The following is a 17,368-nucleotide window of genomic DNA, read 5'->3' as shown; positions in this document are numbered from 1 at the left end:
AGTTACTTTAAAGACCACAAGTATTAGTGAATGATAGCTTTAGAGAACTTGGTGATGATGATGGTTTTTTGTGTTTTATAGTTTTTGGTACTTTAGTCATGTTTAAATTTGTTATTCTCTGATATTTGATAGAATCAGCCTCTCTGAGAGCTACAACAGAGTTAGGGAAACCTGACTACCAGCCGGCCTCGGAACCATAAAACTGAATTTTAGAGCTGTATCCATATTAGGAGATAATAGAATGAGTTGCCTAGTCATAAAAACAGAGACACAAGCAAAACCCATGCATTGAGTCAAGAAGATCTAGCATTCAACATCCTAAACTGGAAACAATGTATTATAAATACATCTGCCTCATAGATGAAGGAGTGCAAAGCTGGTCAACAGATAGAATCTGTTTATCCCTTAAATCTTTCCATAGGAGGCCTTCTACAAGTGTTGAAAAGTGTTGAAAAGCGACGCAAGAAATGTCACGCAATTTGCTCTCTATTTTAGAGATACTTATGCTAAGTGTTTACTCTGTAAATAAAGTTAATCTGCGCATTTAGGACATTAAACAGGCAATTTTATTTTTTAAAGTAGGAAGGTGTTTTCATTCAATTGAGATTTTTTCTTTCAAAATAGATAAATGGGTATACAAGATTTAATAAGCTCTAACCATACAAATAAAGTGCGCATATATATATATTTTTAAATGAATTATTATATTAACAATTTTTAAATGAATTATTTTTCTAACATTTATTCAAAAAACATTAAAGTAAAGAAATAAAGAAAAGATAAATAGCTGAATAATTGTAAAAATAAAGGTAGGTGTCCCCTAGATCCGTATTTGATGGGTCATAACATCTAGTATTACAATAATAGAGCAATAAATATTTAAATTTTGTTTAAATGAAAAACAACAATAATAGTACTTTAAGTTTTGTGCCATTTTTTGTTGATGAGGATCATCAGCTATTAAATCATAAAAAAACATTAGAAAAAACCGTTTTACCAACTTCTTTACAAATGAATTAAAAATTAGGGTAGAACAACTTCTGACGTAATTAAAGATGTAACTATTTAGTCTCCGGTATCAAAAGAGGACAGTAGAAATTTGTTGGAATGTCGGCACTTAGATAATATTTTGACACTTAAAAAGTTGAGTTGAAGCTTGTAAGCTTGAAAATATTTGTAAACAAGTACAATTATTAATATGAATAAAAAGTTTACCAAGGTTACTATGGTTTGCTTTCTATAAATGTGTACTCTTTTTAAATGTTTAATTTATGCTAATTTTTGTTGTTGTTTTTTTATTCAAATTCATATTTATTTATCAGTTTCCCAGTACTTATATTATCTTAATTTTAATAAACAAATACTTTTCTGGACATATCTGAGCATTGGTAATTTTTTTTTCATACTTTACTTTAAATGTAAAGTTTTAACCTGGTAAATATTTTAAATTGTAAGTTATAGTTTGTTATTTCAATTATAGTTTTGTAGTCAATTATAATTGATTTTAAACAAACAATAAATTTAAACTGAGAATTTTATAAAATAGAATGTAATAATGAAAAATAAATTTAAGTGTTATGATGTTTATAGTTAGCTCCAGCATATGAAGGTATGGAACTAGGAATCGGTGAAAATGTTTTGATGAAAGCTGTTTGTTCTTCAACAGGTGAAAAAAAAAATTTAATAATAAAAAGTAGAGTAAAATAATTAAAAATAAAGTCAGTTTCAAAAATTTAGTGGAAATTCTCTTTTTAATTTGATGGGTATTGTTATAATTTAAATTTATTATAGACCTGTTTTACATATCCATTATTATTTAGTATATTTATATATATATATATATATATATATATATATATATATATATATATATATATATATATATATATATATATATATATTTATATATATTTACAAAAATATGTGTTTGCTATTTTTATCTTAGGCAAAAATATGACTCAAATAAAAGCTGAGGTAGCAGAAAAAGGAGACCTTGGAATAGTTGCAGAGGTTTTATATATAATATATATATATATATATATATATATATATATATATATATATATATATATATATATTATTATTATTAACATTTAAAATAAATTTGAGAAGTGTATGATAAGTGTTTTTTATTGCTTTCTTCTTTTGTAACAAAGTATATTTACATTTAAAATATTACACCATGTTAGACCAAGTCATTTTAATTTATTTTTATTATGAAAATTATTTACAAATATTTTATTATTTTATGTTTTCTATATTTAATATTCATTTTTTTTAACTGACGATCAATTATCGATTGATTTACACTGAATTTAAAAACTACTTTTTTCTGACTGACCCCTTTTCAATTGTTGACAAATCTCGCTAATTTGACTTTCTTTTCTCTAGTCCAGGATGTTGGACGACCAGGGTGCTTTCTATCAGAAAAGGATTAAACATTTTCAAGTCTTTTTAGGTTATCATATATTGTACTTCAAGCAAATCCTTCCTTTACAAAATGATTTACAATTTCTTTTTTTTTATATTAAGTTTATTTACAAAAAACATTTTAAGTCGCTTTCGAAAGATTCTTGTTCAGCTGCATTTAACCTCACTTTAAATAATTGTATTTCAAATAATAAAGTGTATATTTTATAGAAAGTTTATGCCCACGCATAAAACCACAAAAATAAATTATTATGCTCAATAATTAAATTTAGGTTTGTCCAATTACTTCCGCATCACCTGTCAACTCATATATGATTACTCAAAAAAAATTTTTGCTTATGCAAATTTTTTAAATTTTTTTGTTAATTTTGCTTGTTTTTTCTTTTTTTATGGTATAGAGTTGTCGCTCTAATCAGCGTATGATGTTCACTCCCCCTTCATTAACAGTTAGTGGTGTCTTCAAAAAATTGAAAAATATAGCTGAAATGACAGGTCATTCGGTAAACTTAATTTTATACTTTATCTTTATTATAGATGTTGGTATATTATAGATGTTTGATTTATTGCTAGTATGTTTATATATGAGATATATTGATATATGAGATATATTAATATATGAGATATATGATATATTGATATATGATATATTGAAATATTGATATATGATATATTGATATATGATATATTAATATATTGATATATTGATATATGATATATTGATATATTGATATATTGATATATTGATATATTGATATATGATATAAGATATAAGATATATATATATATATATATATATATATATATATATATATATATATATATATATATATATATATATATATATATATATATATATATATATATATATATATATATATATATATGGAAATTAAAGATATATGAGATATAATTTTATATTTTGATTTTTTTTTTATTTTATTATATTTTTGTATTTTTTGTGGTATTTTTGTATTGAAAAAAACCTAGTTTAATATTTGGTGAGATGTTGAATTTACCTAGCACTGCATTTTTTAATAATAATTGTTTATTTAAGTTGAATCATTCAAAATTAGCATAACAGTTATGTTATTTAAGTTTAATCATTCAAAATAAGCATAACCGTTATGGTTAGACTCTCCCCATATTTCAGGCCAATAAAAAATTTCACCAATATTTTTCATTTGTAGAAAATGCTTGCCCAACCATAAACTCTATTGATTTATGTATTGTAACCCTGAAGATAGCTATTTCAGTCTAATGTTATCAGTAAGGTTTCTTGTGCAGCTAAATCCACATTTATTGATATTCCTCATTTTCTGGTTCATGACTTTTGATGAGTTTCTCATAATAACCCCAAAATACATCAATAATAACTTTTTCAAAAGTAATTTATACTATAATAATATATATCTTTGAATGAAAGCAATCCAAAATTACTTTTTTACTTTATCATGTACTCTATTTTTTGTGCTCATACTTTTTTGATGTTCAATCTTTTGTTGATGTTAATTTATTGTTTATTCTTTAGTCTATGGCAAAAAAAATTGAAATAATTCAACAGATGTTTGTAGCATGCAAAAACTCAGAAGCAAGATATTTAATTAGGTAAACCATTTGTCAACCATTACATAATATATAACCTGTCATATCAAAAAGTATGCATTAGCTAGATATCATTTATTTGATTCAGGTAATAATTATAAATTATATAAATAAAAGTGCGTAAACTCTTTAACAAGTCCTTAAATCTTGTATTCCTGTCCTCAGGAAAATGACATCTATGGTTCCAATTTTTTTTTAAAGTACATATAAATTAGTTATTCAATTTAATGAATATAGGTTTTTGATTTAAGCTTGCACTTAATAAAAAAAGAAGCTCAAGTGTTGAATTATTACCAAAAAACTTTCATCTCCTTATAAAATTTATAAAAGTTCTTATGTAGATTTTAAATTTAAAATTTAAGATTTTGTAAATTTAAATTTTATTATTTTCTAGCTTAGTTGTTTGTATTTTTTATTCGATTTTTTTTTATCTTTATCTTATCTTTTAATTTATCTTATCAACCTTATCAATTAATTTTAATTTTTAAGGTCATTAGGTGGTAAACTAAGAATTGGTCTTGCAGAACAGTCTGTGTTATCAGCTTTAGGACAAGCTGTTGTATTAACTCCTCCAGGTCAAGATTATCCTCCACAAATTATTGATGCAAGTACAATTTTGTCTTCAGAAAAACTGAAGGCTGAATGTGATGAGGCTTCATTGGCTATTAAAACAGCTTATTGTGAACTACCATCATATGATATAATTATACCTCAACTATTATTAAATGGTTGGAGAAAATTGCCACTAACATGCCACATAACACCAGGTTAGCATAAACTTGTGTTAACATTTTGGTTGTGGATGTAAGTGCATTTTTAAGCTTGATATTAAAATGTATATTTAGGAATACCATTAAAGCCTATGTTGGCACACCCTACAAAAGGAGTGAGTGAAGTTCTAAAGCGATTTGATGATGCAAAGTTCGTTTGTGAGTATAAATATGATGGAGAGCGAGCTCAAATTCATTTGCTTGACAATGGGGAAGTTAAAATATATAGCAGAAACCAAGAAAATAATACATCTAAATATCCAGATATTGTTGCACGGATACCTAAGGTTTTTTTGCTTAATTTTTTTCTTGTTTAGACGACATTCTAATTAAGCATGTTATTTTAACAATATGTGAACAAATGAGTTGTTTTTACATCAAAAAGTTTACAAAAAAAGTTTTAAAAACTTATGGTTTAATATTATTTAGTTAATTTTAATTTTTATTGTTTTAAATAGATATGCTAAACTATATGTTATTGTATAAATAATAAATTATAACAAATAATTTTTCATAACATTGTTTTAACTTTAGGTAATAAAAACACATGTGCAGTCTTGTATTATCGACACTGAGTCTGTAGCCTGGGATCAAGAGAATAAAAGAATTCTACCTTTTCAAGTGTTGACAACAAGAAAGCGAAAGGTTTACAACATTGTTTGGTTTTCTTAATATATACAATTTCATATAATCTACAATCTTTTAATTCCTTTGTTATTTGTTATCTTGCTTTATAAATTTCATCTTTTCTCTTCCAATAACTTTCAACTCTTATGATGGTTTCTTGCAGCCTTGTTAGAAGTAAAGATGTTTAAAAAAAAAAATTAAACAGATGTATACAGATATAAGCCAGACATGTCAAAACTAACATACGGTATGGTCAACCATTCCAGACTCCCTAAATTAAACACTCTTAAACCCTTTATTTGTAAATAATAAAACAAACCCTAATTATAACACCAACTCACAAAAAATGTATTTTGTGTATTTGTACATGAAAATTTTTTAATTTTTCATTGATTTTTAACTACAATTGATTAAAGCATTTTAACCTTTAAATTTAATTGATGGAAAGTTAACAAATAAAATTATATTTTTAATGCATAACAAATACTATCAAAAACAACAGATACTAATAAATATAACAGATAATAAAGATAAATTATTTTAAATCACCATTTGAAAAAATTATTTTTAAATTTAAAAACATTCTTGAGACAAGTTTTTTGACGACTGCTGACCATTATTCAGTAACTACTGAAATTTTTTTTAATCAATAAAAATAAATAAAATAATTTTATTCTGCAGTTTGAATTGTTTTTATTTATTTAATTATACTATGCTCATTTTGCTCATTTATCTTTTGCCCATTTATCCAAATATATGCTCATTTTGCTTTTACTGGAGTTTGACAACTTGCATCACAAATTATTATTAAAATTATTTAAAATATTTAAACAACTATAATATTATAAATTATATAATTATATATAATAAAAAAATATATATAAACTATATTATTATAAACTATATAATTGTATATAATAGTAAGTTTAAATAACTAAAAAACTATTTTACATTAACAAAGTAACCAAAAGATAATTATAACCAAAAAATTGATTTATATTAAAGTCAAAATATATAAAAACAAAAAACAAAGAAATGAATTAAGTTTTTTCTAAAGATATAGTTAATATTGTGAGATAATGTTAAAATCTTAATTCATTTTATTATTTAAAACTGATCATTAACAATTTTAATGCTGTTTTCCTTTAGTAAAAAGTTACAAAAATCTTAGCGTAGCAAAGTATATTTATGAAACTTATTTTTAGGAGAACAATTTATTTTCTCTTTTAAATAAGTTTTATAAATATACTTTATTAAATCGTTTTAAAATAATAATATTTTTTTTAAACTTTATGAAAATATTGACTCAAAATTTCTTGTACTTCCACTTATCAGTTTAAATCAATGTTTGTTGTTTTACCTTGATTGCCCAAACATTCTATTTACTTTAACATTAAATAACTTAAAAATAGTTCTATATAAAAGATATGGAGCCCTTGACATTCTACTTGATTTTTATGTAATAATAATAATTTAAATTCTATTAAATGAATAAAAAATTGAAAAATTGGAAAATATAAAAAATATAAAAAAAATAAAAGATATGCTAAGTTATATTGAAAAATACTGTTTAATTATTTTTTATTTTTTATTTTTTTAAATTGTTAACTTTTTAATTTGTCCCAATAAAAGAAAATTCACCTTCATAAAATCTTCAATTTATATTAAATAAATAGAAAGTTCAAAGAGTTAGTTTAAATTAGTGACTGCTTAGTATATTTTAAAACGTGTTTTATTATTATTAGATGGTCCTTTAAAATATTAATTTGAAAGTTTTTTTTTTACTTTAGAAGGTTACTTAAAAAAGAATTGTTGCATATATTACTTCTTTAGGTCTTTTAAAGAAAAAAACATAAACCATATACATATTTTTGCATATTTAGTTTTGCATGAAACATTTTAATGAAGTCCTACTGAGATTGCCTATTACAGAGAACTCCATACAACAATTTTTTTTATTTTCTATTATTGTCAATATATCAAGCCAGGATTATTGTTATTAATTGAGCTGCTCCTCCATTAAAGAACTTCCATAAGGCTGAAGTAGCAGTGTCATGTTAGGGGTCCATTTTAAACTTATATTTGAAATTTGAACCATGGTTTTTACCAGTGATAACATTCGATTTAAAAATTCTAAATACTAAAAAACTTTTAAATTTAGAACAATTTTTAAATCCCCCACAAAACATTGGAAGTTTAAATAACAGATTGTGCAAATTTTGCACAACATTTTTATCCACTAATTGTTATTGTTTCTTAGTGGTGTTCACACAATTTAGTTATTATTCATTAAGAAATAATTATACAAAATTTTATAAATTTACAATAAACATTATCAATATTTAATTTATATATTTATCAATATAATTTGATTATATTGATAAATTACAATTAATAACGTGACTGAAAGATTATTATTTTTGTTTGTTGAAAATTTGTTTTAATTAATTTCTTTGAGTAATATTACTTTTTTGATGCTTTTATACATCTTGAGGCAGTAAAGAGAGAACAAAGTTGTTCTCTCTTTACTGGATCAAAACACTTGTTTTTGATGTTTCCTATAGGCTTGATACCTCGCTCTGCAATATCATTGACACAAAAAAGATTGTATAAAGATTTTTTGCAACGATGAAGTTTTTAAATTTGTTACAATGGGATGTTTAGCCATTCTTGGGGTCTATTTAATTTTAACAGATGAAAAGCAGCCATGACTTTTTAGCAATGAAAGACAATAAAAAAGATTTTTCTTCATTACCAAATACCAAATGTGGAAACCTCTTTTAACATGTCCACTGAAAAAAAAAAAGAATAAGTTCTTAATAGTCCTCACAAAAAAACGTTTTTCTCTCCAAGCATTCCATTCTTTACTTCTAGTACTTGTTGAAATAAAAAACTGTTTTGGTCATGAGGCCAGTCCGACACTCTAGGTTTTTTTATATTCTTATTAAGGTTACAAAATTTTTACTTAAACCTTTTAAATAGCTGAACTCTTAGTGATTTGCTTGGACCACAAATAGCATTGGATGTTGCTTTTATAAAGAACTCTAAAATATGATGTATACATGCAAGTTGGAGTAGAGAATGACCAATTTAGTAGGTTTACCTACTAAAAGTCCAATACATGGAAGCCATTGCTGTTGTTTAATACAAGACGGAAGCTTTTAATATAAACACTGTTAGTAACTATACGCTTAGGTATAAAATTTGCTTTTTTTAAGAACTATTTTTTTCGCCTAAAGAGAATTAATAACATATGACTCAATGATTTCCTTAAATGCAATGTCACAATATTAAATGCAATGGTACAAAAGTATCAAGATTAGAATGTTTGAAAAGTATTGGAATATACTAACTAAACTGGTTTATGTTATGCAACATCTGTGGTGTTTTAAAACAAATCTATTGTTGGATAAGTACAACTAGTTGCAAATTAATAAAGTTTTGTAGAGCTATTCCTTAATGATTAACATTTAAATTTTGTGAACCCCACTAAGAAACAATAACAGTAAGTTGGATAAAAAATTGAGCAATACTTGTGTAATCCGTCAATTGAACTTCCAATATTTTGTGGGATCTAAAAATTGTCCTAAATTCAAGATTTCTGTTATTTAGCATTTTTAGATTAAATGTTATCACTGGTAAAGACCCCAGCTAAAATTTCACCCTAGTGTTGTGTGGTTTAATATATTGACTTTTTATGAATTAACTTTGAAACTTTATATATAATATAAATTTTAATATATTACTAATTTCCTCAAGGATGTAGAAGAAAATGACATTAAAGTTCAAGTTTGTGTACATGCGTTTGACTTGTTGTACCTAAATGGCGAGGTTGAAAATTTTAATTATTTATAATAACTTGTTTTTTAGATATTTTAAGAAAGTTTTTTATTCTTGTATTTGATTTGATTTTAGTCTTTAGTGGGTAAACCATTTAGTAAAAGAAGGGAATTGCTGATGTCTGCATTTAATCAAGTTGAAGGGGTATTTTTATATTTATCAACAAATAGAATATATAGATTTTGATTTGCTTATCTTTTTTATGATTTAAAATTTACTTTTTGGGCGATTCTCAAGGGATTTGTTTTTGCTACTGCAAAGATTTTAAGTGACACAGATGAAATTTCAGAATTTCTTGATGAATCTATACAAGGTTTGAAAATGTACTTATTTTTACTCAGATTTTTTTAGATTATTAGGCTGTATCTTCAGTAGCTAAGTGTTTCATCTAATAGAATGGTGTATGTATATCAGGGTGTTAGCCAGGAATATTTTTTTACTGTGTGTTTGCCATATTAGGAATATTTTTTGTTAATATTTCTATGAAATATTAGGAATTTTTATTGATAATTTTTATTTTTAATTATTTTTTATTGAAATTAGGTTGACTAACACCCTGTGTATATATATTTTTTAGTTCACCTCCCCAAGGCTATGAAGGCCACTACAGATGAGGAGGCTACTTGTGGTTATAACCCTCTCTCAACTCTATAACTCTGAAACACGAACTATAATGAATAAGGCTGCTGCGCGGAGAAACAAATTGAGCGCAGTACCTACTAGGGACGTGGTGGGAATCAGACTTGGAACCTCTCCTTTATGAAGCGAGCACTCTACCACTACACCACTAACACATTTTTTATTTAACTATTTTTTATGTTTATTTTTGCTCTATTAGATAATTTAAAAATATTTTGGTTAAAATGCTTTGATAAAAATCATAAGAATAATAAAAATGCTAAAGTGGGCAAAACTACATAAACAATGGACCATCAATGACTGTTAATGCGGACCGACGTGTCGAAGTTTTAAATCTTTGGTTTCAAAATAAGATTGTCTGGAAAAAAAAATTGTTGAATTTATGATAAATTGTTGAATTTATGATCATTGACTGTAAAACATGGTGGATTTAGTGTTGAACTGTTTTGGTTAGAATACCACAGGTGACTTTGTGAAAATTGAGGGAGTAATGACAAAAGTAGTTTAATTGTACACTTAGAAAATTATGCTACACCTTTGGAAAAATGGGTTAATGAGAAGCTGTTCATTTTTTATAAAAGAAAATGAGTTGCAGCTTAAATCTGAAACATATTTTTCAAAAAGTTGCTTAAGTTATTTGACTGAGTTCGAGAACGATCAAATATTAAATAAAATGATTTAGCCTCCTCAATCACAAGATCTCTCTGATATCAGATTTTTATGGGTGGCATTAAAAATAATGTCAAAACTAATACTAAATTATGCATAAGCTGTGGCAAAACTTATTAGTTAGTGGCATAAAATTGACTTTGACAAATTGGATAAGTTTTTACGTAGAATGCCAAGAATATGTTTGGCGGTTATTGTCGTTTAGAGTGATTCAAAGGCAAGTAAATTATAAATTAATCTAATTGAACTTTTATTAATTTTTTTGTAAACCTAATAAAAAGGAAAATAAAATATAATTTAGACTTTGCTTACAGTTTCTCTCCCAATAGTAAGTAAAACTATGATATCTTATTTCGAAAGGTACAACCATTCGAATAATTATGGACAGTAGTGTGTATATATATATATATATATATATATATATATATATATATATATATATATATATATATATATATATATATATATATATATATATATATATATATATATATATATTATATATATATATATATGTTATGTTATGTTAGTGTATTCTACAAATAGAGTGCTCAATGTTCTTAAAGAGCAGAGCAATAATAAATTAATAAAAACACTTATCTAATTTTTTTCTTCAACAAATTGTTTCTCCATCAGTAAGTTTATTAGGAATATATATATATATATATATATATATATATATATATATATATGCATATATATATATATATATATATATATATATATATATATATATATATATATATATATATATATATATATATATATATATATATATATATACATAGAAATATATACATAGTATATATATATATATATATATATATATATATATATATATATATATATATATATATATATATATATATATCTTTTTAAAATCATATTCTTGTTATACGATATTTATAATTGTTAAATTTGATTAAAACGGCTGCGTATAAACATTTTGTTTTAAATATATTTCGATGTAATTATATATTTATTTACACGTATAAATATATATTTCGATGTAATTATATATTTATTTACACGTGTAAATAAATATATAATTACATCGAAATATATTTAAAACAAAATGTTTATACGCAGCCGTTTTAATCAAATTTAACAAATATATATATATATATATATATATATATATATATATATATATATATATATATATATATATATATAGTATATATATATATATATATATATACACACAAATATATGTATATATGTATATATATATGTATATATGTATATATATATGTATATATATATATATATTTATATATAAATATATAAACACACATATATATATTCCTAATGAACCTACTGATGGAGGAACAATACATATATATATGTATATATATATATATATATATATATATATATATATATATATATGTATATATATATATATATATTATATATATATATATATATATATATATATATATACATATACACAAATATATGTATATATGTATATATATATGTATATATATATATATGTACATATATATATATATATATATATTTATATATAAATATATAAACACACATATATATATTCCTAATGAACCTACTGATGGAGGAACAATATATATATATATGTATATATATATATATATATATATATATATATATATATATATATATATATATGTATGTATATATATATATATATATATATATATATATATATATATATATATATATATATATATATATATATATATAACAGGGACAGATTTTACAAAAAAAATGGATACTTACAGGGAAATTAGCATTATCGGGGACATTTGTGTACTTGTTAATTTGCATGATTTAAATATAGTTGTATTTCCGTAGTTAATTGTTTTTGTAAATCGATAAAAAAAAAGAAATATAATATATAATAAATAAATAAAAAAAAACAATAAATATAAAAATCTATCTTTATAATAAAATAATAAATGTAAATAGTATAAATAAAATAAAAATAAAATTTAAGTTCAAAAAATTAAAGAAATATGATAAAAATAGTAGAAAAAAGTTTAAAAAAAATCATGTCCCCGTAAACACGGACTAGAAGTCCGTGTTTACGGGGATATATATATATATATATAAATATATATATATATATATGTGGAGTTTACATAAAAACAAAATGCAATATGAGCATTTATAGAGACAGTGTCTCAATAAAAATACTCATCTTGTGCAGATGTTAAATGCATCCGGCTACTGTCTTGTAGAAGGCCTCCTAGGCAAAGACTTAGGGGTAAACAGATTCTTTCTGTTGACCAGCCTCGCACCCCTTCTTCATCTATTAGGCTGGCGCAGATGTATTTTTAATACATTATTTCCAGTTTAGGATTTTGAATGCTGGATCTTCTTGACTCAATGCATGGGTTTTGCTTGTGTCTCTGTTTTTATGACTAGGCAACTCATTTTATTATCTCCTAATGAGGGTACAGCTCTAAAACTCAGTTTTATGGTTCTGAGGCCGGCTGGTAGTCAGGTTTCCCCAACTCTGTGGTAGCTCTCAGAGAGGCTGATTCCATCAACAGCTGAAAAATATCAAAGTATTAACAGTGCCATGTTGCGCATGGATGGTGTCCCTTTTTGTACTTTTGGTGTGCATTGCGGAGGCCACATTTGGAGCCCTTTGTTATGGCTTAGGGGTTATTAGTAGTAATGAGGCAATTGCTTGGGCTATTAAATGGTGTTCTCTTTAATTTACATTAATAATCTTCCAGATATTCTCACATTTGAGGTGGCATTGTTTGCTGATGATACTACTATTTATTCTTGTCATGATAAGAAACCAACACGCTCTGATTGCTTGAAGGGGGCATTTGAGTTTGAAAAGGATCTCACTTCTGCTGCAGCATAGGGCTCACAGTGGCTGGTGAACTTCAATGCTGATAAGACTCAATTTTTTCCAGTCAACCGTTATCCCAATAGTTTAGATCTTCTTATATTTATGAACGGTGATTTACTCGATCAGTCATCTACTCTTCATCTTCTAGGATTAACTCTTACTTCCAACCTTACTTGGAAACCATTTATCAAATCAGTTGCAAAATTAGCATCTGCTAAGGGTGCATCTCTTTATCGAGCTCGTCACTTTTTTACTTCGGATTATATTCTCTATATGTATAAATCTCAAATCCGGCCTTGTATGGAATACTGTTGCCATATCTGGGGCAGATCTTCTAATGATGCTCTTTCTCTTTTAGACAAGGTGCAAAAACGCATTGTAAACATAGTTGGACCTGCTCTTGCAGCCAACCTCCAACCATTATCACATTGTCGTAATGTTGCTTCTCTTTCTCTTCTACAAATACTATAATGGGCACTGCTCTAAAGCTAGCGTCTCTTGTGCCATCAACTAAAATTCATTTTCGTGTTACTCCTCATTCAATTAAGTCTCATCTTTTTTCTGTGACTGTTCCTAAGTGCTCCAAAAATGCTTATTTGTCTAGTTTTTTTCCTCGAACTTCAGCTCTTTGGAATTCGCTTCCTTTATCATGCTTTCCTGATTCATATAGTTTGCAATCCTTTAAGTCATCCATCAATCGTTATCTTGCTCTACAATCTTCATCTTTTCTCTATCAGTAACTTCCAACTTTAATTAGTGGCTGCTTGCAGCCTTGTTGGAAGCAAAGATGTTTTAAAAAAACGGTAACTAATAATAACAAATAACTATATTAAAACCGACTTTAAGAAGTTATTATTTAAATATAAACTAAAAAGTATTAATAAAGTGCACTTTTATACGCAAGTTATATTTTCTAATTAAATAATATATCTGTATGTGATATAAAGAGTTTATTTTCCAATGTATATATATATATATATATATATATATATATATATATATATATATATATATATATATATATATATATATATATATATATATATATATATATATATATATATACATATATACACACACACACACAGTGTGCGGCAGCGATTTGCAAACTAATTTTTGGCTAGATTTCTTGATGTAAATATCTATATATATATATATATATATATATATATATATATATATATATATATATATATATATATATATATATATATATATATATATTTATTTATATATATATATATATATCTATATATATATATATATATATATATATATATATATATATATATATATATATATATATATATATATATATATATATATATATATATATATATATATATAAATCTTCGAGTGGCCATCTCTTGCCATACGTACACAAGTGTAAATTTTAAAGGAAAACAGCAAGTCTGAATGAATGATCGCATTTTTACTCAACTTCCTCCTAGTATGAATGTTAGTGCGTTCACAGTTCAAAGATGCCTTGCTAAAGACTTTAATCTTCAATCGTACTGTGCTGCATTAAACCCACTTTTTTCTCAAAAAATTATTTGTAGTTAACTAAGAACACAAGTATTGGACCTAAAATATGATAGCATGTCTTGTTCTCAGATGAAGCGCAGGTTAGTTGTTAAACAAAACCCAGCTATTATGATTTGGGTTGCAACCATTGCCAATGGTTGTGATGCCATAAAATATTATTATACTTGTTGTTTTAATGACGCAAAAAATAAAAGCATTTCTAAAAGTTAGAAGAGCTCGCACAAAATACTAAGGCATTTTATATATATGTATATATATATATATATATATATATATATATATATATATATATATATATATATATATATATATATATATATATCTATGTATCTATGTATGTATGTATGTATGTATGTATGTATGTATCTATCTATCTATCTACATGATATTTATATATATATATATATATATATATATATATATATATATATATATATATATATACATAATATATATGTATATATATATATATATATATATATATATATACATACTATATACATTGTATATATATATATACATAATATATACATATGTATATATCTACATGATATATATATATATATTATATATATATATATACATATATATATACATAATATATATATATATGTATATATATATATTATATATATATAAATATATATACATGCTATATATATTGTATATATATATTTACATAATATATATATATATATATATTTATATATATATATATATATATAATATATATATGTATATATATATATATCTACATAAGTATATGTATATGCATGTATGTATGTGTGTATATATATATATATATATCTACATAAATATATATATATCTACATAAATATATGTATATATATATAAATATATATATATATACATATATATATATATATAATATATATATATATATATATATATATATATATATATATATATATGTATATATATACATATCTGTATGCATGTTTATATGTATATATATACATATATTTGTAAGTGTGTTTGTGTGTGTATATGTTTGTGTATATATTGTAAAGTTGTCAAGTGCAAATGATAAAACATCTGTCATAGGATGTTTTTTATGAAAAGTTCTTTAATTTTTTAATTTAATAAAGTTTAAAAACAAAAATAATTTTGGTTAACAAGATTTTGGAATCGGGTTTTATTATTTCTAAAAATTCTGCTGCGTGACATTCTATTTATTGACATTACTTTTTCCTTTTAATGGTTTTTTTTTTTTTTTGAATTTTCTTTTTTACTTTTTAGGTAATTGTGAAGGACTGATGTTGAAAACTTTAGATGTTGACGCTACTTATGAAATTGCAAAGCGATCCCATAATTGGTTAAAGGTAAGAACAAAAGGATGGTTCAATTTTTTGATAATATGGGTGAATATTTTTTTAATGGAAAAATCTAATTGACATAATTTTTAAATACTTTTTACATCTGAGAATGATGTTAATTGATTTTCATTGACATATCATATTATAATGTTGGCTACTGAATTGGAAAATCACAGGTTAAACAAATTGTATTTGCTGCAACAAGGAAACAATCTGATTATACATTTCAAAATAAGCATTTATTTTTAATGCTTATTTATATCATTATGAAACATATGAATGATCAGTTAAAGACTAATTCAAATGCGGTTGTTACAGATCAACCCTTAAAAAGTTCAGAAGGATTTGGAAATTAATACATATCTTTTTCTGGAACTTGATGATCTAGTACATGACTAAGTCTTTGCTATATCAATGCAGACATCACAAAATGTAGATACAACTCACAATGCAGACCATCATAGCATACCTAAAGGGAAAAAATCCATTACATTTTAGTTACAGTCATTCAAGTTGTGATAAGATAAAATGAATATGAATAATAGATAAAAATAAAGGTGTAAAAAATGTTGTTAGTTTATTATATATAAAATATATGTAGATATCTAAGTTTATTTTGTTGAAATTTGTCATTTCAACTATGTTAACAGGTGTAAGAAATATTGTTAGGTTATTATATATAAAATATATGTATATATCTGAATTTAATTTGAACACAGGTGTAAGAAATGTTGTTGGGTTGATATATACAAAAATAATTTCAAGTTCCTTCCAGTAACTCTACCCGATTCATTTAAAGACATTCAGTCTGAAGGGTTTTCTTTTTTTAAAAAGTGAAATACAACTGTTACAAATAGGATATATGAAAAATCTTTAAAAAGTTGGAGTATTTTTTAGGTTAGGGAGATGATAATGTTTTAAATGAAGTGGTATCTAAATGTTGTGTAATTTACAACAAAAGAAAAACTCCATTTTTTTATGCTAATAAATAAAAGTTTTTTTTACAGTTTTTATTATTTTCAACATTATTTAACAAATTCTAAATGACAGAACAC

The 17,368-nt window shown here is 24.0% G+C and overlaps 1 protein-coding gene across 2 annotated transcripts in view; it reads left to right on the top strand.

Moving 5' to 3' along the window:
• The window catches only part of LOC100206246 (DNA ligase 1), a 62,088-nt gene that overhangs the window by 29,402 nt on the left and 15,318 nt on the right, over positions 1-17,368 (top strand). For both annotated transcript variants that reach the window (XM_065803301.1, XM_065803300.1), the window contains 11 exons: positions 1,591-1,666; positions 1,946-2,010; positions 2,829-2,930; positions 3,959-4,035; positions 4,522-4,799; positions 4,878-5,089; positions 5,337-5,447; positions 9,189-9,260; positions 9,345-9,413; positions 9,507-9,582; positions 16,237-16,319. In XM_065803301.1, the coding sequence (XP_065659373.1) occupies positions 1,591-1,666; positions 1,946-2,010; positions 2,829-2,930; positions 3,959-4,035; positions 4,522-4,799; positions 4,878-5,089; positions 5,337-5,447; positions 9,189-9,260; positions 9,345-9,413; positions 9,507-9,582; positions 16,237-16,319 (1,221 nt within the window). The remainder of the gene's footprint in view (positions 1-1,590; positions 1,667-1,945; positions 2,011-2,828; positions 2,931-3,958; positions 4,036-4,521; positions 4,800-4,877; positions 5,090-5,336; positions 5,448-9,188; positions 9,261-9,344; positions 9,414-9,506; positions 9,583-16,236; positions 16,320-17,368) is intronic.

This window comes from Hydra vulgaris, chromosome 08, assembly GCF_038396675.1.
Source record: "Hydra vulgaris chromosome 08, alternate assembly HydraT2T_AEP".
Classification (NCBI taxonomy): Eukaryota; Metazoa; Cnidaria; class Hydrozoa; order Anthoathecata; family Hydridae; genus Hydra; species Hydra vulgaris.
The sequence above is the reverse complement of the archived record's forward strand: the minus strand, read 5'-3'. Positions and strand labels throughout refer to the sequence as shown.